The sequence below is a fragment of the Daphnia pulex genome, chromosome 11 (assembly GCF_021134715.1).
Source record: "Daphnia pulex isolate KAP4 chromosome 11, ASM2113471v1".
In the NCBI taxonomy this organism is placed as follows: domain Eukaryota; kingdom Metazoa; phylum Arthropoda; class Branchiopoda; order Diplostraca; family Daphniidae; genus Daphnia; species Daphnia pulex.
Window position 1 is genome coordinate 1,202,408 of NC_060027.1, and position 23,930 is coordinate 1,226,337.

Here is a 23,930-nt window from a genome sequence, read left to right on the forward strand (position 1 = left end):
CCAACTGCGATAATTATGATAGAATCGTAAACAAAGAAATGACTGATAAATTGGGAATTTGCCAACGGGTATAGATTGCTTTATTTAGAATTCAAATTGCAAAAGAAACCTGGAACTGGAAGGTAAAATGGATTTGGTTTTCACTATTATGTAAAATAATCCTTTGCCCAACTAATAATCAGATGCTGCAAAAACATAAGTAAATGCTAACCGAGTCGCAGCTCCTTGGGTTGCGTGTTTCCCAATACGCCGTTACGGTAAATAATCCATTACCCAAATTTCTTTCCTGGCAGTGTGATAGGGGATTATGGGATGTAAAACTCATTTCTCATGCAAATTTGACAGAAAGTAATTTGTCACCGTAAAAGAAATAAACATCACATAAACATTCTACGTAGAATTAACAACTATATAGCACAAGCCATTCTTTGAAAATGAAAAGAAAATCACAAGCTACCGTACTCCATCACTACTCTGCAACCGAACAAAAAATACAAACGGCATTTATCACTTTCTTTTCTTAAAAAAAACAAACAGCATGCAATTCTCTCGACCAACATTCGTTAAAAGTCTTTTGTAACCCAATCAAAAACCGCAACCTGGTTCAATAATTCTTGCTGACGCTAAAGAACAAGTTAAGACTCTATATCGAGATAAATCAGCTATAGGAACAGATAACGACAATAGAATAACTAAATGTGGGTTGAAGGAATGGTGTCTAAAAAGGGGAGAAACTATATAGCACAAGCCATTCTTTGAAAATGAAAAGAAAATCACAAGCTACCGTACTCCATCACTACTCTGCAACCGAACAAAAAATACAAACGGCATTTATCACTTTCTTTTCTTAAAAAAAACAAACAGCATGCAATTCTCTCGACCAACATTCGTTAAAAGTCTTTTGTAACCCAATCAAAAACCGCAACCTGGTTCAATAATTCTTGCTGACGCTAAAGAACAAGTTAAGACTCTATATCGAGATAAATCAGCTATAGGAACAGATAACGACAATAGAATAACTAAATGTGGGTTGAAGGAATGGTGTCTAAAAAGGGGAGAAATTCTGGCAAAACACATTCCGCCCACTGGCACTTATTGTCTTTGGCGAGGATCAAGTCCCTGAGATAATTGGGTGGGACGCAATAGATACCTTTACTGGCGTATAAACGAAGTTTAATTTTGTTGATTTCACGACTATCCAGGACACAGAGGTTGGTCTTTCCATTCTCCAAAGCCAATCTAAAACAGAGAAAATGAATCGAAGGCAATTACATATTGTTTCGTTTGTGGTTTAATAAGTTGAAATGGATATCTTACTCGGGAGCAATCACTTCTCCTCCGCCGGCTTCAATTAACTGCTGGAAGGCATCGTTCTTCTTGCGGAGGTAAAGTACGGCCTTAATGCCTTGGAAAGGGCCGGTAGAAAGGCCACGGTTTCGAATAGTGCGCCAGTAATAAGCAGCGGCGGAAATCCTGGCTTCCTCTTTGGAAATGGAATCATTGGACGTAGGATTGCCCCACTCGAATATTCGCTCATCGACAAAGTGATAAGTTTGCTCGCTCTTTGCGATCCATCCAGGATGAACAATCCATTTTCCTGCAGCGATAGATGTCATCAGCTTGTCGTTACACTCAAGTTTGGCAACTACAAGGTGAGTGCATGTTGAATCGTAATGTTTGCCATCGATGGCAATCCCGCCTAGCACTTCGATTATTTGAACACAGCTGTCACGATCTTCTTGTGACATACCAGAGAACATGATCCGGAAAGAATGGCCACTGTACCGTGAAGCATTTAGCCTCTTCGACTCGTTTAGTCTCTTCGATGCATTTGGCCTTTGTGAAATCCGGCTAACTGCATCTGGTGAACACGGTGGTGGTGCCAAACGTACAGGAACATTTTCCAACTGGCTAGCTACTGGATCGTTTGGCAAGGAAATCTCCTGAGTTGGACGAGGGAGAACTTGCTCGGCCTGCAAGGGTTTTTCTTCTTCAGCTAGACTGTTGGGAAGGCTTTGCAGTTCATGTGTGGTTTCCAGGGGACCGGAAGAGACGGGCGCAACATCTGGTAATAAAACTGTTTCAAAGTTTAGGGACGGTTGATAGCAAGTTGCAGCACGCAAACGACTTCCAGCATATTCGCAGTCTACGATCCACTGAGGCAAGACGAACAGTTGATTCCATTTTCTGGCATTCTGCATATCTTCGGAAGGGGTCAACTCGCCCTGACATATGAAATGAGTTACTTCCTGGGAGTGCTGGAGAATAACTTGACCGCCCAGAGTTGTGATGAATTCCTCCATCTCGAGTCGTCTGTCTTCTTCGATCTCCTGGCCAATAAAAATCCTCGCCTCGTGTAACGGAGGAAGATTCGGATCCGGCAAAGGCGAAGCTTCTGCATTTGTCACCTCATCTGTAACTTCCCAATTGCAGTTTAACAATTTTTCAGTTAGATTTGCAAAATAATCCTCGGCGAGGGAAACCAAAGTTTCTCTTTCACTCTTGATTGGAGACGTAGTGGTCGGTGAATCTTCTGGTCTGGGCGTCAAACGGACGCGGTTATCCAATGCATGTTTCCACAGTTTTCGAGTATTTGGTGATGGATCCGGCTAAAAAGAAATGGAATTTAGAAATTAAGAAATACAAAGAAGAAATCAATTGTTAATAGTTTACAGTAGGGCGACATTACATTTAATAATCGTCCGTATGGAGTGTCGGGTGTACGCATATTACTAAGAGCTGGTCGAGGTGTGGGGGATATACCGAAAGATTTTGTACCATGAGAAGTCTGCAGTAAAAAGCCCTCTGAAGCCGAGTCAGTCAGGACAGGGAGTATCACAGGAATCGTTGGTTGCCCCATCTAGATAAAGAAAAATTATGAAGTTAAGCTGAATGATTAAGCACAAATTTAAGCACAAAATACTTGAACAGGCGTGGGGGCATCAAAAGTAATTGACGAAAATGAAACAGGAGCTGAGAGTGTTTGATCACCAGGTGGTCGAAAGATCCCGAAATCTGTTTCCTTCAGTCGAGTACTAGAAGTGGCGGATGCAATAATCCATTCAGCGTTAACGACAGGGACTCCCCACTTGATGGCTTTTTCATATTTCCTTCCTTCAGCTTCGGGGCATACAAGATGTGTGGAAGGGTAAACGTCTTTAGCTTCGACCATTTTGCGAGAGAAGAACTCTTGTTGTTTGCCTCCAAGATGTTCGACCAAGTACTTAAGGAAATCTCTCAGTCGACCTTGAATCCCACTGAACGACACCACACATCCTGCAAATATTTGACTGTTCTGGAATTTGATTGGTTGATGATAGATTTCAATTTCCACTAGACAATCCTCATCGATGCAGTCCTCGATCCAAAATGTGTTGATCGCAACAGCTTGCCCAACTGGATCGTCTGGGAGCAATTCGGCATGGACGACGGGTGTAGTAACCTTGTATTTGGCGCCGTTTGACACTACGCGACCTCCGTTACTTTCGATGAGATCTGTCGTCCAATACATCCAATTCGCATCCATGGAACCAACGAGTTGAAAAGTGAGATCGGAAAATAGGGCATCGACAGGACGAAATTTCAACAATACTGACACATCTTCTTCCATTTCTGTTTCGTCAGCTGTAGTCAAGTTCTCAAAGATCGTTTGCAGGTCTTTTTCTTCAGGGCAATTGTTGTTTTCTTCAGTTGTGACATTTTTGGCGGTGCTCTGCTTACTGAGAGTCCGTACGTACTGCACGTCGTCTTGGGAATCCCCCGTTGCCATCGATACAAGCTCAGGCGTAGGCTCCTTAGAGAAGCTGCTTATAGTGAAGAGGTTCTTGTAAATAGGATGCAGATACTTGGCTTCGGGAGCTGGTGCTTTTCAGGACTCGCCTGTAATGAAACAAGATAAAATAAAATAAATCAAAATTTTAAAACACTGGACAGTCTTGCTGCAAGAGGTTCTTGCTGAAAGAGGTTCTTGCTGCAAGATTGCTTTGACAAGAATGGGATTGCAATTGTATATGGAATCGAGAAGACACAGTGGACCAACAACTGTGCACTCGTAACTTTGAAGAAATTCAATTAACAGACTGCTGAATTCAGACAAGATAAATACATGTTCTTTGATGGGTTTCAACTCCAAACATTCATTTTCTGGAATCCACACAACATTTAAGCCATGGTCCTTGCAACACTTGTAAGCAAGAGTCAAGTTCTTATTACATGTAGCCTCGTTTGAATGGAAAGGAATAACGCAAAATATTTTTTTACAAAGCTGGCTATTTCACACATCAGCAGTTTGATCTTACAAGAGGCTCTGGAAACTAACTAATAAAATATATAAGTTTGTGTTGGCAGAATAACAAAGCTAACAAGATTAATTCCCATTTACTTATAAATACCAGAATAAAAATTGTACCTGTCGCTTTAAGATGACAAAATATTAAGAAGGCTGTCGTCACTCAATCGCCCTGACGTGCACGTGTCAACTGATTTTAGACAGCAGGGCAGCCGAATTATTACGACTCGTTGCTATAGCCACCAACCACCATTTGCCAATTTTCTTAATTCAAAGAAAAGCATATTTAAAAAAAATAAAATTAATTTAAAAATCGTTATTTTGGTCTCTGGTTCGGCTACCACATGGCTACTGCTACAAAACTAAATTAATTTTCACACAATCCAATTGGTTTCTTTATTAAAAAGCAAGCACGATTCCATCTTTCATTGGAAAACACGATTAGCAAAATTAAAACAAAAACTTTAAGCCAAGAATATAAATGAACGGAAGAAAATCGGAATTCGACAAAAAAAATAACAAATTAAGTTTAACAGGTTAATTTTTCGTTGAGCATGTGCAGTACATAGAAATTTAGGTCTCTTAAAGCCAACAAAAAAGAATAAACTAACTATTAAACGATGAGAAGTTTATTGAAACGACGAGTCTTAAGTCATAACCAGTTAACCGCCAGCAATTATCATATTTTAGTGCACATCAACACGATGCGACAGCGTGTTGTTTTTGTTTGTTAGTTCTCACGAAAAGCACTCGCGCCACCTATTGGATATATTTATACATTAAGTGACAGCGGGATTGCATTGCAAATGGTAGCAAATCACAAAAGCAGACAAAAAACCAAATAAATCAAAACATCCAACACACTCCAGGATAACAGCGGCATCAAAGACTCCATGTAACAGCTCAACTCAATCAAAGAATAGTTGAAAGGAAAATACAAACCGCGGCTCTCGTGAAAGTAAACAGGTAAATAATGCAGACGAAAACTATCAATCAAATGGCTTGATACGCAATTGTTGATTACAATACGATAAACGATTCCAAGTAGGAAAAAGATTTCACCACGAAAAATTCGATTCCAACTTGGAATTAACGCCACGAGAAAATGACAAAGATTTGCTCAACAAGTTGAAAAATGTTTTGAATGACTTGCAGTTCAACGTTTGCGTCTGCGAAGACTGGACTTACAAACAAATCGAGAAGAAAATCACAAAATGTAAGTGATTGAAGGACCCTAGTTCTTTTTAAAAATAGAAAAGCTCAATGATTCTCTCTCTCTTTCTAAATTGCACTACCTTGCAGTGGCCACCAAGGAAGATCATAGGAAGAGCGACTGCATTCTGTTCGTGTTCATGACTCACGGTTACAACGGCAAATTGTACGCAAAAGACACGCATTACAATCCAGATCCGTTGAGATTGCTTTTTACATCGGACAAATGCCCCAGTCTCGCTGGGAAACCAAAGATTTTCATCATTCAAGCGTGTCGAGGAAACAGTCCTGATTTGGGAACTTCATTGACTCCTCGCCCAAAGCACTCTTCTCATCGCGTTAGCTCATCCGACGAGACCGACGGACACAAACGGACACAAAAGTGAGCCGTTCAAGATGGCAACACACGCAGATTTTTTAATCGCAAACTCTACAGTTTCAAGTACTACAAACAGTCAAACACTAGCTGATAGCCAACTTACCTCTATTGCTTTTAAAATGACATTTTGTTGCACGGCAGACTTAACCTCCTACCGAACATGGTTCCTTGAAGCTTTCTGTGACGTTTTGCCGTCTGAAGAATACCACAAAGATGACTTCCTCTCCATCATGACCACCGTCCAAAGAAAAGTCGCCATTTCCTTCGCAAACGAACTCGGCGATAAGCAGATCCCATCCTTAACCCCATGCTCACCCGAAAACTCTACTTCACTTCCAAAAAAACAAAACACTTCTTCAAAAGAAAAAAACCCCTCAAAGGCACGCTAGAATGTCTTGTATAAGTTCAAATGTTTCAGAATAATTAAAGATTTATTATCACATTTACGTGACCGCAATAAAGATGTGAATAAGTACCATGGGGGAGGGGGCTTCAAACGTTCATTTTCGGTTAGAAATAAACGCGACGGATGGGCTGGCTAGTGACGCACGGTATTTGCGCGTAATCCTTGCCGAGAGTTGCAACCTTTAACAGGACCATGGTCATCATCGAGAGCAAATCTTCATATTTACCGTACTCTTTGAAAATGTGACAAAGGGATTGAATGAACCAGGAGCCACTCTCGGTGTTGCGCCAAGACGCGTAGCCTATAGCGAAAATGTTATTCATTTGAAAATAATTCAAGGGCTTCATTCAATCATTACCTGGAACGGTGGAATATGCAATCATAAAATCCGCCAATGTTGGAATGGAGTATTCCTCAACGACAGAATCCCTCTCTTTGGCCGAGTCGCATTGCATCAGTGTTCCCTTATCCATTTGGCTTCCTTGGCATGCCTGTGAGAAACACAGTAAAGGCTGGATTCTTTCAATTAGTAAATATTGTTACAATGGCAATTGTTACCAAAATGAAAAACAGTTTGGGCTTTCCGGCCAAAGATGGGCATTTGTCAGGTAGGAGGTAAAGGGAAACCATAACTCGTCCGAGTGATAAACCGAGTCGTATGTGTAAATCATGCCGTTCTCGCCGTGTGACAGTACAACGACCATGACGCAATCACACTCACTGTGATCTTCGTTTGCAACTGACAAATAAAATTTAAAAAAACAAAAATTAATTAATAAACTGTGCAGAACGAAGAAATGCAAACCAAAATTACATTCTTGGATAATTTTACGGACGTCACATACTCCGCGATCGTTGACATAAAACACCTGGAAACCCAATCCATGTAATGCAATCTGAAGATTCGAAACGTCCGTACTTGATCCGACTCTCCTGCTCAGCCCCAACGATGGATCGAAACATTCGTGGTTGAAAATGTAAGCTTTTCCTCGGCGTCGGTGTTTCATGTTGTACACGGGTGAATCACGATCAACTGGACATTCAGCCCGACTTGTCTTCCTTCTGTAAAATTGTAAATGTATAATGAATTAATGATCAAAAGTCAGCAAGAAAACGATTGAGGAAAAGTCAAACCTGGGAGCCTGAACTGGAGTTAGAAGTTGGTTTCCAATAGGATTTGCGTCGGTTAAATCCATTTTCTTCTCTGTCGTGTCGTCTGCGTCCGATTAAACCATTTCTCTATCTACTGTATCATGTTATAGCTGAAACAAGCATTATCACTGTACGTTTGTTAAAAGTCTAATCAAACATTAAGTCGAATACGAGATACTCTGGCTGGCCTTTGACGTATTCCTGCGTGGGTAAGGTGTTTTGACTAAACAAAGCGCAAAGTGATAACATGGTAACTACGTACGCGGTGGGCGTAAACGACGCTTTTATTCGGTAATATTTCTTTAAGGATGTTGGAACTTGGAAGGGATATCGAATAAAAAAATAAATAATAAAACTAATTACGACAGGCAGCAGCGCTTTGCAGGTGTACTGACTGTGGGTTTTGGCGGAAAATAAACCTGACGGATAAGTTGAGAGATGAAGCAAGGCATCTGACATAATTCTATAATCGTTTTCTTCACTTCATCCTTCCCATATAATTCCTCGACAGCCACTTTTCGGAGAAAGACAGTCATCATCGAGATCAAATCGTCACGTCACCCTCGTTGTGACAGAACATCACAGAGAACTTGGATAAATACTGCGCCGTTTTCTTCCGAACGGTACGATCCATAGCCTGTCAACAAGGTCGCAGGATTGGCATTTGCTGACTAAACAAAAGAACCGGCCTTTTTTTTTTTTAAGAATACCTGGAATCGTGGAATAAACAAACAAGAAATCGGCCTGCGTCGGATGCGTCGGGTCCATCAATTGTCGTTGACGAGTAACTCACTTCGGTCCCGCCATCTCGCAATAGCTCCTGTTCATCGAATCCTCGACAAGCCTTTGAACGTGAAGAGCATAACAATGAATTTCTCCTAAAAATTAATCAAATAAAACACCTGGATGAAAAATAGTTTGGGTTTGCCGACCAACGTGTCGCATCGGTCGGAACTAAAAGGCATCCAGACATCTTCAACGTCGTACATTGTATCGAACGCGCATATTTTGCCATCTTGGCCGTGCGACATCACAACACCCAAAAGGCAATCGTGGTCCGTGTGATCGGCTTTTCCCGCAACTGAAATAACACAAAAAGAATACTGCGATCAGATCAACTGCTTTTTTAAGGAAACAAAAGAAAAATATTTGACTATTACGTTTCGCAATTTCTTTTCGAACTTGATCTGCCGTAAGCTTATCAAAAGATTTGACTTCAAAATCCAACTGCCTCAGCGTTCGAGTGAGGTCATCTCTATCTTTACTTGAACCCGGACGATCGGAGGGGATTCGGTCAGCCGGCCACGTCTTTTGATGGAACTTGTCATGGTTAAAGATGCAAGCTGTTCCTCTACGGCGATGGCCCATATTATAATGGGGAAAGTCTCCAGGAATTTTCGCCGAACTTTAAATAATTGCCAAGAGTTATGAAAATTTTGTAATTTCAAATCAAACAAATTTGATCAAACCTGGTTGTATCCTCATTTTCTATAGACTCCCGAGGCCATTCCGATCCATTAGCGATAGCATCCGATTCCTTGGCCAGGCCGACTAACAAACTAACGCAACCTTCACTTTCGAGCAATTTAAAACTTGTGGCTTGGGCGGCATGCACTGACGTAACATTATCAGTTTCAAAATCGCTCAGGGAACGCCCACCGAGGTTTTTACGAGTGAATAAAATAAAACTTGTAAGATTAGTACACTACTGTCAAGGCAGATATAAAAAATAGGAAGTCCGCTAAGACATAAAGGCATTCGGCGGTTGTTTTCTGTTTCAGACACGAACTCAATTTTGTTGTATTTACTTGTTAAATGATTTATGTACAAGGGACTGTTAAAATCATTGACACTACATCGAGATGATGAGATAGCTATTTAAAAAATAAAAATTCTGTGAATCGCCAATATTTATATCGATCAATGTGTGCGGGGAGGGGGGGGGGGGAAAAGTGGACGAAAACAAATGGGCGCGATGTGGAATCACGTTTCTTTCTTTTTAAAACTTTCTCTTCTTGAGCTCGAAAGGAATAAAAATATATCTACAGCAGTGAATTAGGGTTAGTGTCACACTGAAACGCGCACTCAATGACCGAATGAACAGCGCGTCCCTCTCTTTCACTTTCCTCCCCGTTAACTTTAAAATCACGAATATAATCTATGCATATTTAATTACACCTAACACAACATGGGTGGGGAGATGGGAGAGAGAGGGGAATTCGACAGTATAAATTCGACTTAAATAGACTCGTATAAATTAATTAAAAGTGTACACAATATATGAACCTTTGTCTCATTTCAATCTCAACGACTCGTTGGTTTGCGCGAGATCACTACGTCACACACTCAATCAGAGCCGGGTCACGAAATCGAATGGGGGTATAACATAACAAAGGCACATGGGGAAGCTGCTAGCTCACCTCTCGCGTCAACGTCGTCGTCGTAAAACACTAAGAAAAGTATTCACCGTTGAGCTCCTTGTCTTTCTGGAGTAGACTGCCCTTCAGAGTGGGGTCGGGCCGATAGCGCTTGAAGAATCCCAGTCTCCAGAGCAAGAGGATGACTAGCAGCAAAATTCCGGCCAAAACGCTGACGATGATGATCCACAGAGGGACGGACGGTGACTCGCCAGTGTCCAACCGATCCGGGTACACCATCGTTTCAGCCTTGGGAGTGAAACAAAAATTCATATCATTAAAACAATCATTCATGTTATGATGAAACATCGGATGCAATCTCACATAATCGAGATCATCTTCCATCCGCTGTGTGATTTCCAGGGAAGGATCCAGGGAAATGTGGGCTTTGGAACGTATCTTGACGGTGTGAATGCCTGGGAAATCCTCGACAAGGGTCGCATTCCACAATCTGAAAAGCAATCAAAAAGCCAAGCCATAAGTTACGAGACGTCAACGCCGGCCCACTCGTCCAAAAATTAATGCGGCCTGCTGCTCAACTGACCTGGCTCGGATTTTAATCACGGCCCATTGCTTGCTCTGCAGATTCCTGATGTTGCACCGAAACATGAAGTACTCGGCCGTCCCGCGATCGCAGTCCTAAACGGGCATTAAAAAGAAACGTAAGTTTAATTAGATTGGGGCGGCGCAGTTTTTCATTTCAGATTGGTGGGCAGATTTCGGGGTTTTAATTTACCATAGTGACGACGTGGCGGGTCTTGCCCTCGTTATCGACGATAGCCTAGGGCAGAATGACGACGCCCACTTGCCGTTTCTGACGGGTTGAATTGACCGGCGCGGAATCCATTTCAACAATCTCGTTCTCGTCAATGTCGCTGATGGTCGGAACGGGCAAATGTCTGGCCAAATGCTCGATGGGAGCCTCGACGAATCCGGGCCGCTTGGGGAGATCGAGCACGTTCACTTGCTTGGGATCCATGATACACTCGCCATCACCTGCACGAGTCAAACCACGACAGTGAAAAATGTTTAGGGCCCCAGTTGATTGTCTTTCCGGACCAGAAATTCAATTTCGAAACGCTCATCAGCGTCGGCCTTTTTACGGCTCCTAAAAGACTTGGCTAATGAAAGGGGTGGGTTATTTACCGTCGACTTTAGGGGTCTCGTCCATGTAGAGGAGCCATTTGCCGATGGGTTTCCCGTTCTCGACCTGGTAGGGCCACGAAAAGATGACCGACAGGAACGGCACCTTCCACGGTCCCGCATTGTAGATTTCGTAGCAGTGAAGCAGGGGCTGGCCGATTTCGTCACGGTACTTGATGGTGGATTGAACCTCGCCACCGAAAAAAACCTGCTCCGATCGGCCCAATCTAAAGAAATCAGCCCGCCACGAAAAAGTTATGATCATGATTATTTTGTGTCTCTTTACTTTTTTGCTGCCAAGACTTTGTTTAGTTGTAGTTGCCATACCCTTTGATTGAGATTTCGGCTCATTTGACCACGTTGGCGTAGACGGGAATGTTGCCTTCGGGTTCGAGTTCTTGACACGTCGTGTTTGTAAAGATGAGGAAAGCCAGACGGGCTTCGGAATCCTCGACGTTGCTGGGATTGAACCGCAGTTTGACGTATCCAGATCTGTCGAACGGTAGGGCAACAAACTTTCAAGTTTTTTGGCTTTTTGGGAAGAGATTCAAGTAGCGTCCACTTACCCGTGTTTGAAAGGGTTGCCCAGCGAGCACGTGACCATGGTGGCGTTAAACGAGTTGCAGAGCAGTTGATTGGCCTCCGAGACTCGGCCGATGAAGCTGAGCGATCGCGGGTGGGAGACGTAGAGACCGGCCTCGTATGCCGACTCTCCAGTGTTGGTAACGGATATGTCCAGGACGACTTCCTGGAGCTCACCCAGTTCCAGAATGGAAACGCCATCTTCGCCTGAAGGGGAAGGATCTTATTTCTTCTGGCCCCAGCGAAACTCCCCAAGTGCGTTCTGAATCTGAACTGACAATTTCTCAACAAGCAATGCTCCCTCCTAGTCGTACTGTTCAGTCAGAGCAGCGAGTTGAGCATCAGTCTGCACCTGAAATCCTTAGTAAAAATTTCTATGACAAAAGTTACTCAAAAGTAAGTATGTTGTACCTACCTGAAGTACAGCGATGTCATCACGAGCAGCATCTCTCTCTTCGACCACCCTTCCGATTTCCTCTTTCGTCTGATGGAAGCTCGATACGAATTTCTTGTAAAAAAGTCTCGAACTCTTCCACATATTTTTTATTCTGTTCAGTTAGTTGGGACATGATGCTCGTTTCACGTTGAATCCATTCGTCAGCCGTCTCCTTCTCACTACGTCGAAGAGTTTCACCAAGATGTGAAACTCACACATACTCACACATCTTGATGAAACTCTTCGATGTCGTGAGAAGGATTCTTTGTAACTGTTTCTTGAATCTGCAAGCTCCTTGGCATGCGCCTAATGCACCCCTAAAAAAAGATTAAGATTGAATTCAAAAACACAAAAATCTTAAATAAAACACAAGACCAGCTGGCTGCAACGAAAGCATCTGCATGACAGCAACTAAGCTCAGACTTTGCCATGTTCTCAATTTCTTCGATAGATAAGAATATGAATCTCCTAACTGAACATAGAGAATTAACAAGATCTATTACATTATTGCAGAGAAATTTACCAACTAATTTACTTTGATTGCTCTGAAGTATCTTCATGGGATGAATTGCAGCCAATCCGTACAAGTCACACTAGACGAAATTTCGGCCAAATGCACAGCAGTTTTGACCCACGTATTCAGATGATTTCGCCAACTGGAAATTACAGGCTAGATTACGGATTTCTAAATCTAGGCAGCAAGACACACGAGGCCAGCACGAGGCACGACATTTCGACACAATGTAAAGGTATTTTCAATTCCGAGTTGGATGATTCGGAAAGGTGTACATGCTGAATCACCTGTAAATTTACACATCGATATTTCACATTCAATAACCATGAGAAATTAACCAGAAATACCTTTCACTTTCATCATGGGGAACGTCACGACCATTAAAACCAGCCTCTGCTGCGTCTTGAAACAAAATGGCCGAGCTACATTCTTCTGTACTCGGTAGATGAGTACTTCTGTCCTCACCCTGAAAACAATCCCGCCATCTGGTGGACATCATTTTAGTCCACCTAGCGACAATTAAACCGATGAGCAGTTCACTAACTGACCGTCAGGTGGCAAACGGAGGCGCCAACAATGCTTTCTTTGAATAATATTCGAATCAGCCTATCAAAAATCTCTTTTCCAACGGACTTAAAACGGATTGCCATAAGTATGTTAACTAAATGTTCTCATGTATATTTACCAGTCCATTTGTCATAATTTGACACGTAATGACGCCCATTGTTGAAGCAAGCCACTTAGCCAGGAATTCTAAGCTGTCATCAATCCTACAGCTGTACTGTAGTATGCCTGTAGTAGAAATGGAATCACAAATTTTTATATCACAGAAATCTTACTAATTTTCTTATCTTGTCTTCCAGATGCATGTTTTGTAGATGGTGAATCTCAAGTGAAACTAAGAACTTTGAGTCGTCATTACATATAATTGACTATCGTTTCCAATTTTGATAATGGTGATATGTCGTTTCAACACAGTTAACATCACATTAAATCAAGTATTTCACTATTTTTGCCAATGTAATAATTGACCTTTCATTTTTTTTTAGTAATCCACAACAACACAGCTATGCGTTCAACACAGCATTCACTCACTCACAACACAGCATGCTGGTTCAACAATTATAGCGGGCAATCCACACGCCATGGAACAAATGGTGGAGCTAACCTGTGACGATTAACTTTTAATTCATTTTCCCGTGTAACGAAACCCACACTTTGATTTCTCTACTCCTTCTGTGAACACCACGTGTGAAGTGGTGGAACTGTAATTTAAAAATGTAAAAGCATTTACCCTTAAATAAATATTTTCATTTGAATTTACCGTAATTTCCACTTAAGTTCTTAACGAATATGCATTCAGCTTTCAGTGGTGCATGCCACACACATAATTAATGACTGAAAAGCAATAACCACATGATTTCTGTTTTCTAATTTCTACCATGCATCTCCTGCAGCTCTCCTGTCTCTATACCGACAACCGTCACAGCCATGACACCCGGGTCAGCGTAATCGGGTTGATAAACAATTACTGATGCCATCTAATGGTGAAATGAAAAAATACTCGATAACTCGACAAGTAAAACGTAACATACAACTCACGATGACACGATCTCCACTCGATCTGTCTTACCTCATGACCGTGTTCACTAACTTCACTTGTCAGTCTGTCACCAGCAGTCTCATGCGTGACATGACAGAAAAAAAAGACGTTCTGACCTTCGGGTAATCGGGACAGGGGGGGGGGGTGGAAACCCCACCAGCACGTTTAAATCTTGTCCGACCTTCTTCGGCCAAATCCATTTGCTGAACCGTAGCGGAGGCGCTAATAAGAGGCGCTTTCCTGTAAATTGAAACACCTACCGGAATTTGGACAGCAATGAAGAAATTCCAGACAACCTGGCTGTTAACGCTACTGCAAAAAAAAAAAATCAATTCAACTGTACCGTAGGAGCCACCTCCTCAAATTGTGTAGTTCTTGACTCGAAAAGGCTTTTTCAAATTCCGTTTAGTTTACAAATATATTTAGTTTTACAACATCTTCAACTACTACACACTACTGATCATCAGCATCATCATCATACTGTTCGAACTCGATCAATATTTGCCAATTGTTCATTTCAGCTTGCTTTTTCCAACATTCAATATTGCTCTTCGTTATTTGACGACACATACGTAACGTGATCTTCTTAAGAGTGTTTTGAGCATTCATGAAGATATCAATTCCTTTCTCAGTCACATTGTGGCATTCTGTAAGTTCAAGATTTTCGAGATAATGGAACTTTTGAAGTCGAGCTGCCTCTTGGAGAACGTCGTCTGTTAGCGTAAAGCAATAAACGATAGCTATGTCCAAAAGTTGAGGCGCAGACAATAGCAAGATTAAATGTTGGCGCGGAAACAGTTTCAGTTCTGAGATGTTATAGCTGAACCCATGAATCATCAGCTTTTCAAGTTTCTTCAATATTTGAGACTCAGTCTTAAATCCTTCTTCATTGAATTTTTCGTCAGAATATATCTGCATCCCCAAGAGGTGAAAGCATTGAAGGTTCGGGCAAAGCTGTGTGATTACCGGAATATTGACATGATAAATCGATCCGGACAGAGAAAGTGTCTTCAGTGATGAATTTCCAAATTTTTTTAAAATTGGAATCACACCACCATGAAACGTGACATTAGAATGAATAAAATTTCCACCCAATTTCAGTTCACGGAGTTTTACCAGGGATAACAAACTTAGCATTTCACTATCGTCCATTCCTACGTCGATATCGATTTCTAACTCAATCACAAAGGGACACAGAGACAAAACCAATCCAAAAGTTTTAGGGATGTAGTCATAATTGCAAGTGAATCCCAAATGCATCAGGGAATACAAGTTCTGAATCTCCGAGGATGGATTCAAGAAATCTTCTTCGTGAATTTCCGCCAAGAAATTTCCAGTTACCATATCCCAGACTATAAGACTATGGAAAGTTTCCAAGCCCAACCGTATTCCTGTGTTGGTAATTTTAGTACCAGACGAACTCAATTTAAGAAGAGATTTATGCAGTCCCAATTCATCACCTTCCCTTCCTAGATTGCGCGCACTATTAACACACAGCATTCCTACTCCAAAATCTGTAATATTCTTGCAGTCAATAATTTCCAGTTCTCTACAAAAGAAAACAAAATTTGTATGTAAGAAAATCTAGCATCAAACTAACTAGTTTACCTCAAATATCTGCAACAAGTTCCTATAACTTTCAAGCTCTTGTCCCCAGCTGAAGAATTCGAAATCACCAGAACTTGTAATTTTGCAAATGTAGGAATGATGGAAGTCAAGAAGATGTCATTAATATGAACTGATGACCGGAGATGTAGGTTTCTTAAGTACTGAAATCAAAAGTGTAAATTTTTGGTTCATTACAGAAATATAAAAATATGACATCTTACTACACATCTCAGTGAATTGACGAAATGAACAGAATATTCTTCCTTTGACAAAACTTCCAGATATAAGGTCCCAAGTTGTGGAGCTGCCAACAAACTAAGGAATTGTTTCAGACATCCTTTGGTTTGGAGAGTGCTGATCATTTCTTCCAAAAACTTTGAAGCTAAATCAAATTAAAAAAATTTGATAAACTTGTTTTAATAATTTTGGTAACTACTATTTAATACTCAAAAGCATATAACATGGTCAATACCATGGTTGGCAACTTACGTAAGTGATCAAAATAACTTTGGTTTGTTGTATTGCTAGTTATAGCGGTGCTTGATGTCTTGTCACACATTGAAGCCATCTTATTTGTTATCAAATTGAGACATGTTTGGGACAGTGGTTTCACTCCAATCAATTGTGGCATCGTGGATGTTTCATTAACTATTCAAATATCAAGATCTTCTTAATTATCCTCAATATGTTTAAATTTGAAATCCTGTTTCAATGTAAATTTAATGTCAAAATTATTACCTTAGCTGTAAGTTGTAACTTAAAGGAGGATAAAGTGGGATAAGACCATCGACGCTGCTGTAAAGCGGTTTTCGACGAAAATTCGTGCCGTAAAAGCAAAAGGCATGAAGCACCCACCACTCGCAAGTTGCGACTATTGCTCGTAATCTGTCCTCACCCTGAAAACAATCCCGCCACCTGGTGGACATCATTTTAGTCCACCTAGCGACAATTAAACCGATGAGCAATTCACTAACTGACCGTCAGGTGGCAAACGGAGGCGCCAACAATGCTTTCTTTGAATAATATTCGAATCAGCCTATCAAAAATCTCTTTTCCAACGGACTTAAAACGGATTGCCATAAGTATGTTAACTAAATGTTCTCATGCATATTTACCAGTCCATTTGTCATCATTTGCCACGTAATGACGCCCATTGTTGAAGCAAGCCACTTAGCTATCATTTCTAAGCTATCATCAATCCTACAGCTGTACTGTAGTATGCCTGTAGTAGAAATGGAATCACAAATTTTAATATCACAGAAATCTTACTAATTTTCTTATCTTGTCTTCCAGATGCATGTTTTGTAGATGGTGAATCTCAAGTGAAACTAAGAACTTTGAGTCGTCATTACATGTAATTGACTATCGTTTCCAATTTTGATAATGGTGAGATGTCGTTTCAACACCAAGACTGAATAACATTTTTCTGCATCTACAATTCATTGGTTTTGTCTTTAGGTTTTTGTTTCTGGATGATACATTTCAAGTACTCGCCTGAGCTCTCTTCCTTTCTGTGACCCTATCTATCTATGGGTTAAAATTGATACATTTGGGTATTTCTTGCTGTCACTGCAATCTTTAATTTTTTTTAAATTGACAGTTTAATAATCCTTTCAGTTTAATCTCTCAACGTTGTGCCATAGACCTTGTCCACTGGTGGAATAGGATTATGGCGAGAAATGTTGAACTTGTTCCAGTTATTTACTCATTATCTTTCTTTTTGCGGTATTCTTACAAGTTTACTGATGCATATCGCGATTCTTAATCATTAGGCACATTTGGGCGAGAATAAACGTAATTTAAATAATTTAATGTAAGGTAATATAGTAGCAATGCCTGTTTCTGAACCAATTTTTAAACAAAGTGACACCATTTTAATGAATAAATCCTTCTAGTTGACCATAGTGAAGACCAACTGCGATAATTATGATAGAATCGTAAACAAAGAAATGCCTGATAAATTGGGAATTTGCCAACGGGTATAGATTGCTTTATTTAGAATTCAAATTGCAAAAGAAACCTGGAACTGGAAGGTAAAATGGATTTGGTTTTCACTATTATGTAAAATAATCCTTTGCCCAACTAATAATCAGATGCTGCAAAAACATAAATAAATGCTAATCGAGTCGCAGCTCCTTGGGTTGCGTGTTTCCCAATACGCCGTTACGGTAAATAATCCATTACCCAAATTTCTTTCCTGGCAGTGTGATAGGGGATTATGGGATGTAAAACTCATTTCTCATGCAAATTTGACAGAAAGTAATTTGTCACCGTAAAAGAAATAAACATCATATAAACATTCTACGTAGAATTAACAACTATATAGCACAAGCCATTCTTTGAAAATGAAAAGAAAATCACAAGCTACCGTACTCCATCACTACTCTGCAACCGAACAAAAAATACAAACGGCTCGAAAACTGTGGAAACATGCATTGGATTTGCGTCCGTTTGACGCCCAGAACCGATGACTCACCGACCACTACGTCACCAATCAAGAATGAAAGAGAAATTTCGGATTCCCTCGCGGAGGATTATTTTGAGAATCTACATAATTGTTCCCATCACTTTCTTTTCTTAAAAAAACAAACAGCATGCAATTCTCTCGACAAACATTCGTTAAAAGTCTTTTGTAACCCAATCAAAAACCGCAACCTGGTTCAATAATTCTTGCTGATGTTAAAGAAGAAGTTAAGACACTATATCGAGATAAATCAGCTATAGGAACAGATAACGACAATAGAATAACTAAATGTGGGTTGAAGGAATGGTGTCTAAAAAGGGGAGAAATTCTGGCAAAACACATTCCGCCCACTGGCACTTATTGTCTTTGGCGAGGATCAAGTCCCTGAGGTAATTGGGTGGGACGCAATAGATACCTTTACTGGCGTATAAACGAAGTTTAATTTTGTTGATTTCACGACTATCCAGGACACAGAGGTTGGTCTTTCCATTCTCCAAAGCCAATCTAAAACAGAGAAAATGAATCGAAGGCAATTACACATTATTTCGTTTGTGGTTTAATAAGTTGAAATGGATATCTTACTCGGGAGCAATCACTTCTCCTCCGCCGGCTTCAATTAACTGCTGGAAGGCATCGTTCTTCTTGCGGAGGTAAAGTACGGCCTTAATGCCTTGGAAAGGGCCGGTAGAAAGGCCACGGTTTCGAATAGTGCGCCAGTAATAAGCAGCGGCGGAAATCCTGGCTTCCTCTTTGGAAATGGAATCATTGGACGTAGGATTGCCCCACTCGAATATTCGCTCATCGACAAAGTGATAAGTTTGCTCGCTCTTTGCGATCCATCCAGGATGAACAATCCATTTTCCTGCAGCGATAGATGTCATCAGCTTGTCGTTACACTCAAGTTTGGCAACTACAAGGTGAGTGCATGTTGAATCGTAATGTTTGCCATCGATGGCAATCCCGCCTAGCACTTCGATTATTTGAACACAGCTGTCACGATCTTCTTGTGACATACCAGAGAACATGATCCGGAAAGAATGGCCACTGTACCGTGAAGCATTTAGCCTCTTCGACTCGTTTAGTCTCTTCGATGCATTTGGCCTTTGTGAAATCCGGCTAACTGCATCTGGTGAACACGGTGGTGGTGCCAAACGTACAGGAACATTTTCCAACTGGCTAGCTACTGGATCGTTTGGCAAGGAAATCTCCTGAGTTGGACGAGGGAGAACTTGCTCGGCCTGCAAGGGTTTTTCTTCTTCAGCTAGACTGTTGGGAAGGCTTTGCAGTTCAGGTGTTGTTTCCAGGGGACCGGAAGAGACGGGCGCAACATCTGGTAATAAAACTGTTTCAAAATTTAGGGACGGTTGATAGCAAGTTGCAGCACGCAAACGACTTCCAGCATATTCGCAGTCTACGATCCACTGAGGCAAGACGAACAGTTGATTCCATTTTCTGGCATTCTGCATATCTTCGGAAGGGGTCAACTCGCCCTGACATATGAAATGAGTTACTTCCTGGGAGTGCTGGAGAATAACTTGACCGCCCAGAGTTGTGATGAATTCCTCCATCTCGAGTCGTCTGTCTTCTTCGATCTCCTGGCCAATAAAAATCCTCGCCGCGTGTAACGGAGGAAGATTCGGATCCGGCAAAGGCGAAGCTTCTGCATTTGTCACTTCATCTGGATCCTCCCAATTGCAGTTTAACAATTTTTCAGTTAGATTTGCAAAATAATCCTCGGCGAGGGAAACCAAAGTTTCTCTTTCACTCTTGATTGGAGACGTAGTGGTCGGTGAATCTTCTGGTCTGGGCGTCAAACGGACGCGGTTATCCAATGCATGTTTCCACAGTTTTCGAGTATTTGGTGATGGATCCGGCTAAAAAGAAATGGAATTTAGAAATTAAGAAATACAAAGAAGAAATCAATTGTTAATAGTTTACAGTAGGGCGACATTACATTTAATAATCGTCCGTATGGAGTGTCGGGTGTACGCATATTACTAAGAGCTGGTCGAGGTGTGGGGGATATACCGAAAGATTTTGTACCATGAGAAGTCTGCAGTAAAAAGCCCTCTGAAGCCGAGTCAGTCAGGACAGGGAGTATCACAGGAATCGTTGGTTGCCCCATCTAGATAAAGAAAAATTATGAAGTTAAGCTGAATGATTAAGCACAAATTTAAGCACAAAATACTTGAACAGGCGTGGGGGCATCAAAAGTAATTGACGAAAATGAAACAGGAGCTGAGAGTGTTTGATCACCAGGTGGTCGAAAGATCCCGAAATCTGTTTCCTTCAGTCGAGTACTAGAAGTGGCGGATGCAATAATCCATTCAGCGTTAACGACAGGGACTCCCCACTTGATGGCTTTTTCATATTTCCTTCCTTCAGCTTCGGGGCATACAAGATGTGTGGAAGGGTAAACGTCTTTAGCTTCGACCATTTTGCGAGAGAAGAACTCTTGTTGTTTGCCTCCAAGATGATCGACCAAGTACTTAAGGAAATCTCTCAGTCGACCTTGAATCCCACTGAACGACACCACACATCCTGCAAATATTTGGCTGTTCTGGAATTTGATTGGTTGATGATAGATTTCAATTTCCACTAGACAATCCTCATCGATGCAGTCCTCGATCCAAAATGTGTTGATCGCAACAGCTTGCCCAACTGGATCGTCTGGGAGCAATTCGGCATGGACGACGGGTGTAGTAACCTTGTATTTGGCGCCGTTTGACACTACGCGACCTCCGTTACTTTCGATGAGATCTGTCGTCCAATACATCCAATTCGCATCCATGGAACCAACGAGTTGAAAAGTGAGATCGGAAAATAGGGCATCGACAGGACGAAATTTCAACAATACTGACACATCTTCTTCCATTTCTGTTTCGTCAGCTGTAGTCAAGTTTTCAAAGATCGTTTGCAGGTCTTTTTCTTCAGGGCAATTGTTGTTTTCTTCAGTTGTGACATTTTTGGCGGTGCTCTGCTTACTGAGAGTCCGTACGTACTGCACGTCGTCTTGGGAATCCCCCGTTGCCATCGATACAAGCTCAGGCGTAGGCTCCTTAGAGAAGCTGCTTATAGTGAAGAGGTTCTTGTAAATAGGATGCAGATACTTGGCTTCGGGAGCTGGTGCTTTTCAGGACTCGCCTGTAAAGAAACAAGATAAAATAAAATAAATCAAAATTTTAAAACGCTGGACAATCTCGCTGCAAGAGGTTCTTGCTGAAAGAGGTTCTTGCTGCAAGATTGCTTTGACAAGAATGGGATTGCAATTGTATATGGAGTCGAGAAGACACAGTGGACCAACAACTGTGCACTCGTAACTTTGGAGAAATTCAATTGACAGACTGCTGAATTCAGACAAGATAAATACATGTTCTTTGATGGGTTTCAACTCCAAACATTCATTTTCTGGAATCCACACAACATTTAAGCCACGGTCCTTGCAACACTTGTAAGCAAGAGTCAAGTTCTTATTACATGTAGCCTCGTTTGAATGGACAGGAATAAATCAAAAGATTTTTTTACAAAGCTGGCTATTTAAAACTTCCATTTTCAAAACACATCAGCAGTTAGATCTTACAAGAGGCTCTGGAAACTAACAACAAAAATATATAAGTTTGTGTTGGCAGAATAACAAAGCTAACAAGATTAATTCCTATTTACTTATAAATACCAGAATAAAAATTGTACCTGTCGCTTTAAGATGACAAAATATTAGGAAGGCTGTCGTCACTCAATCGCCCTGACGTGCACGTGTCAACTGATTTTAGACAGCAGGGCAGCCGAATTATTACGACTCGTTGCTATAGCCACCAACCATCATTTGCCAATTTTCTTAATTCAAAGAAAAGCATATTTAAAAAAAAAAAATTAATTTAAAAATCGTTATTTTGGTCTCTGGTTCGGCTACCACATGGCTACTGCTACAAAACTAAATTAATTTTCACACAATCCAATTGGTTTCTTGATTAAAAAGCAAGCACGATTCCATCTTTCATTGGAAAACACGATTAGCAAAATTAAAACAAAAACTTTAAGCCAAGAATATAAATGAACGGAAGAAAATCGGAATTCGACAAAAAAAATAACAAATTAAGTTTAACAGGTTAATTTTTCGTTGAGCATGTGCAGTACATAGGAATGTACTCAATGTAGGTATCTTAAAGCCAACAAAAAAGAATAAACTAACCATTAAACGATGAGAAATTTATTGAAACGACGAGTCATAACCAGTTAACCGCCAGCAATTATCATATTTTAGTGCAAAAGCAACACGATGCGACTGCGTGTTGTTTTTGTTTGTTATTTCTCACGAAAAACTCTCGCGCCACCTATTGGACATGTTTATACATTCAGTGACAGCGGGATTGCATTGAAAAATCACAAGCAAACAAAAAACAAAATAAATCAAAACATCCAACACACTCCAGGAAAACACCGGCATCAAAAACTCCATGCAACAGCTCAACTCAATCAAAGAATAGTTGAAAGGAAAATACAAACCGCGGCTCTCGTGAAAGTAAATAGGTAAATAATGCAGACGAAAACTATCAATCAAATGGCTTGATTCGCAATTGTTGATTACAATACGATAAACGATTCTTGGAAGATACAAACGATTCCAAGTAGGTGCTAATATGCCAGAATACCATATAGCATGCCAGAATGGAAGACGATTCATTTTTACCTTGAGTGACCATGCAGTCCATCAAAAATGAGATTCCCTCTCTCCTTAAGTCAATATATAGAAGGTCAGGTATGAGTTTCCGTTTCCGGGTTTAAAAAAAAAAGAAATGAATCATGCGAATATTTCCGATATTCGATTGACAGGAGTGCCCAGCATATTCCGGACATTACGACATATCTGTATAACAGATAGAAAGTGCCGCTATACATGGGATTTCTGACAAAGTATCGAATTATAGTGTTGCCCAATAACTAAATTTACATTCACCTTTTTAGACAAGTCAGCAGAGTGACGTTGCTGGGCGTGATACTGGCTGTTTTGTGCGTGATGGTGTAATTTCTTTTCTATACAGCAAAAAAAAGGGAAAATCTAATTTTTCTTGTTGACTGGCTGCACTAACACCAGCATTTATTATTTCCTGAACGGAAACGATCAACATTTTTCAAATCTGATAAAAGAAATTTACAAAACAAAAAAATTAAATTACGAACGTAATAAAAAACTGGTTATTCTAATCAATTATTCCCGCAAAAAATAGATGCGCTTCGTTGAACCGAGAGCACATTTTTCTTCATTCTCAGATAGTTGTTGTTGGTGTTTTTGTTTCATCTTCGTGGAGGTATTTTCTGCTAATTATTGTCTCCGGAAGAACATTATCCCGTCGAATTTTGACTTTGCCACGAGGAAAAAGCTGAAGGTCATACGAAAACGTTATTTAGCCAAAGAAATGTTCCGGGAGTCTAACCTTTTTTTTAATCACCAGTTTTACAGTGAAGCTACTGTTATTTTCACGTGAAAATCGGCGCTGGGCGAATCACGATTATTTTTTGGAAACGAGATCTTTTCGTGCTGTTTTTATTTTATACCGTCGTGATGATGTAGCACCGCGGGGTTCTTCTTCTTTCTTTTTTTAAATCCGCCCGTGCTCATTTGCACACACCGCCCACTCGGAGACAACGCCGGAAGCCAATTTTCAGGTTTCCTTGTATATTCGCACAAAAACTCTCATCAGCAGTTCAATTCGTTGGCAGCTTTTTCC

The 23,930-nt window shown here is 40.8% G+C and overlaps 4 protein-coding genes, 1 long non-coding RNA gene and 1 pseudogene across 17 annotated transcripts; 1 reads left to right on the forward strand and 5 right to left on the reverse strand.

Annotated features, from left to right (window-relative positions):
• Positions 1-57: 57 nt before the first annotated feature.
• Positions 58-22,036, reverse strand: LOC124207409 (DNA topoisomerase 2-binding protein 1-like). 5 transcript variants are annotated; one of them, XR_006879955.1, is made up of 10 exons: positions 21,895-22,026; positions 21,575-21,799; positions 20,393-21,348; positions 20,159-20,329; positions 18,787-20,078; positions 16,479-18,708; positions 16,230-16,388; positions 15,962-16,122; positions 15,741-15,901; positions 14,537-15,681 (listed from the first exon to the last, which is right to left on the reverse strand). XR_006879955.1 is itself a non-coding variant. In XM_046604846.1 (6 exons), exons 2-6 carry the CDS (start codon positions 21,236-21,238, stop codon positions 693-695), a joined length of 2,529 nt encoding a protein of 842 aa, XP_046460802.1. In that variant the 5' UTR covers positions 21,239-21,348; positions 21,895-22,036; the 3' UTR covers positions 58-692. The 5 variants fall into 5 exon arrangements, 2 of the variants coding, with proteins under 2 accessions (XP_046460802.1, XP_046460804.1); XR_006879953.1 differs by lacking the exon at positions 21,575-21,799 and having other exon boundaries at positions 21,895-22,036; XR_006879954.1 differs by lacking the exon at positions 21,575-21,799 and having other exon boundaries at positions 16,230-16,406; positions 21,895-22,036.
• Positions 764-4,548, reverse strand: LOC124207410 (DNA topoisomerase 2-binding protein 1-like). 2 transcript variants are annotated; one of them, XM_046604849.1, is made up of 5 exons: positions 4,409-4,548; positions 2,924-3,879; positions 2,690-2,860; positions 1,318-2,609; positions 764-1,239 (listed from the first exon to the last, which is right to left on the reverse strand). In XM_046604849.1, exons 2-5 carry the CDS (start codon positions 3,767-3,769, stop codon positions 1,020-1,022), a joined length of 2,529 nt encoding a protein of 842 aa, XP_046460805.1. In that variant the 5' UTR covers positions 3,770-3,879; positions 4,409-4,548; the 3' UTR covers positions 764-1,019. The 2 variants fall into 2 exon arrangements, with proteins under 2 accessions (XP_046460805.1, XP_046460806.1); XM_046604850.1 differs by lacking the exon at positions 4,409-4,548 and adding an exon at positions 4,106-4,253.
• Positions 6,261-7,671, reverse strand: LOC124207425 (annotated as a pseudogene).
• LOC124207426 (caspase-1-like) lies at positions 7,797-9,056 on the reverse strand. Its single transcript, XM_046604879.1, is given in 6 exon segments — positions 7,797-8,074; positions 8,148-8,197; positions 8,199-8,281; positions 8,340-8,518; positions 8,598-8,842; positions 8,907-9,056. Coding segments are annotated over 5 exon segments (798 nt in total). The 5' UTR covers positions 8,806-8,842; positions 8,907-9,056.
• Positions 9,206-12,999, reverse strand: LOC124207429 (integrin alpha ina-1-like). 8 transcript variants are annotated; one of them, XM_046604881.1, is made up of 10 exons: positions 12,877-12,997; positions 12,551-12,816; positions 12,391-12,487; positions 11,995-12,332; positions 11,564-11,939; positions 11,325-11,489; positions 11,001-11,224; positions 10,664-10,850; positions 10,179-10,305; positions 9,206-10,103 (listed from the first exon to the last, which is right to left on the reverse strand). In XM_046604881.1, the coding sequence occupies exons 7-10, from the start codon at positions 11,023-11,025 to the stop codon at positions 9,888-9,890; spliced, it is 555 nt and encodes a 184-aa protein (XP_046460837.1). In that variant the 5' UTR covers positions 11,026-11,224; positions 11,325-11,489; positions 11,564-11,939; positions 11,995-12,332; positions 12,391-12,487; positions 12,551-12,816; positions 12,877-12,997; the 3' UTR covers positions 9,206-9,887. The 8 variants fall into 8 exon arrangements, 2 of the variants coding, with proteins under 2 accessions (XP_046460837.1, XP_046460838.1); XM_046604882.1 differs by having other exon boundaries at positions 11,325-11,512; XR_006879959.1 differs by lacking the exon at positions 9,206-10,103 and adding an exon at positions 10,399-10,493 and having other exon boundaries at positions 10,178-10,305; positions 10,591-10,850; positions 11,995-12,321; positions 12,877-12,999.
• On the forward strand, positions 13,168-13,848 carry LOC124207445. The gene is made up of 3 exons (XR_006879986.1): positions 13,168-13,323; positions 13,393-13,485; positions 13,579-13,848. It is a non-coding gene; the product is annotated as an uncharacterized LOC124207445 (long non-coding RNA).
• Positions 22,037-23,930: the final 1,894 nt, after the last annotated feature.

Bases quoted from the DNA above. Each gene is read 5' to 3' on its own strand.
- LOC124207410 (XM_046604849.1), bottom strand. From the start codon at position 3,769: ATGGCAACGGGGGATTCCCAAGACGACGTGCAGTACGTACGGACTCTC. The intron at 2,610-2,689 runs GTAATGTCGCCC...ATTTCTTTTTAG, and splicing joins CATACGGACGATTATTAAAT to CCGGATCCATCACCAAATAC. The intron at 1,240-1,317 runs GTAAGATATCCA...TCTCTGTTTTAG, and splicing joins GGAGAAGTGATTGCTCCCGA to ATTGGCTTTGGAGAATGGAA.
- LOC124207429 (XM_046604881.1), bottom strand. From the start codon at position 11,025: ATGGACGAGACCCCTAAAGTCGACG. The intron at 10,851-11,000 runs GTAAATAACCCA...TGACTCGTGCAG, and splicing joins CGAGACCCCTAAAGTCGACG to GTGATGGCGAGTGTATCATG. The intron at 10,306-10,663 runs GCAAGTGGGCGT...ATTGCTTTTCAG, and splicing joins AATTCAACCCGTCAGAAACG to ATTGTGGAATGCGACCCTTG.
- LOC124207409 (XM_046604846.1), bottom strand. From the start codon at position 21,238: ATGGCAACGGGGGATTCCCAAGACGACGTGCAGTACGTACGGACTCTC. The intron at 18,709-18,786 runs GTAAGATATCCA...TCTCTGTTTTAG, and splicing joins GGAGAAGTGATTGCTCCCGA to ATTGGCTTTGGAGAATGGAA. The intron at 735-18,530 runs TTTCTCCCCTTT...TGTGCTATATAG, and splicing joins CGGAATGTGTTTTGCCAGAA to TTTCTCCCCTTTTTAGACAC.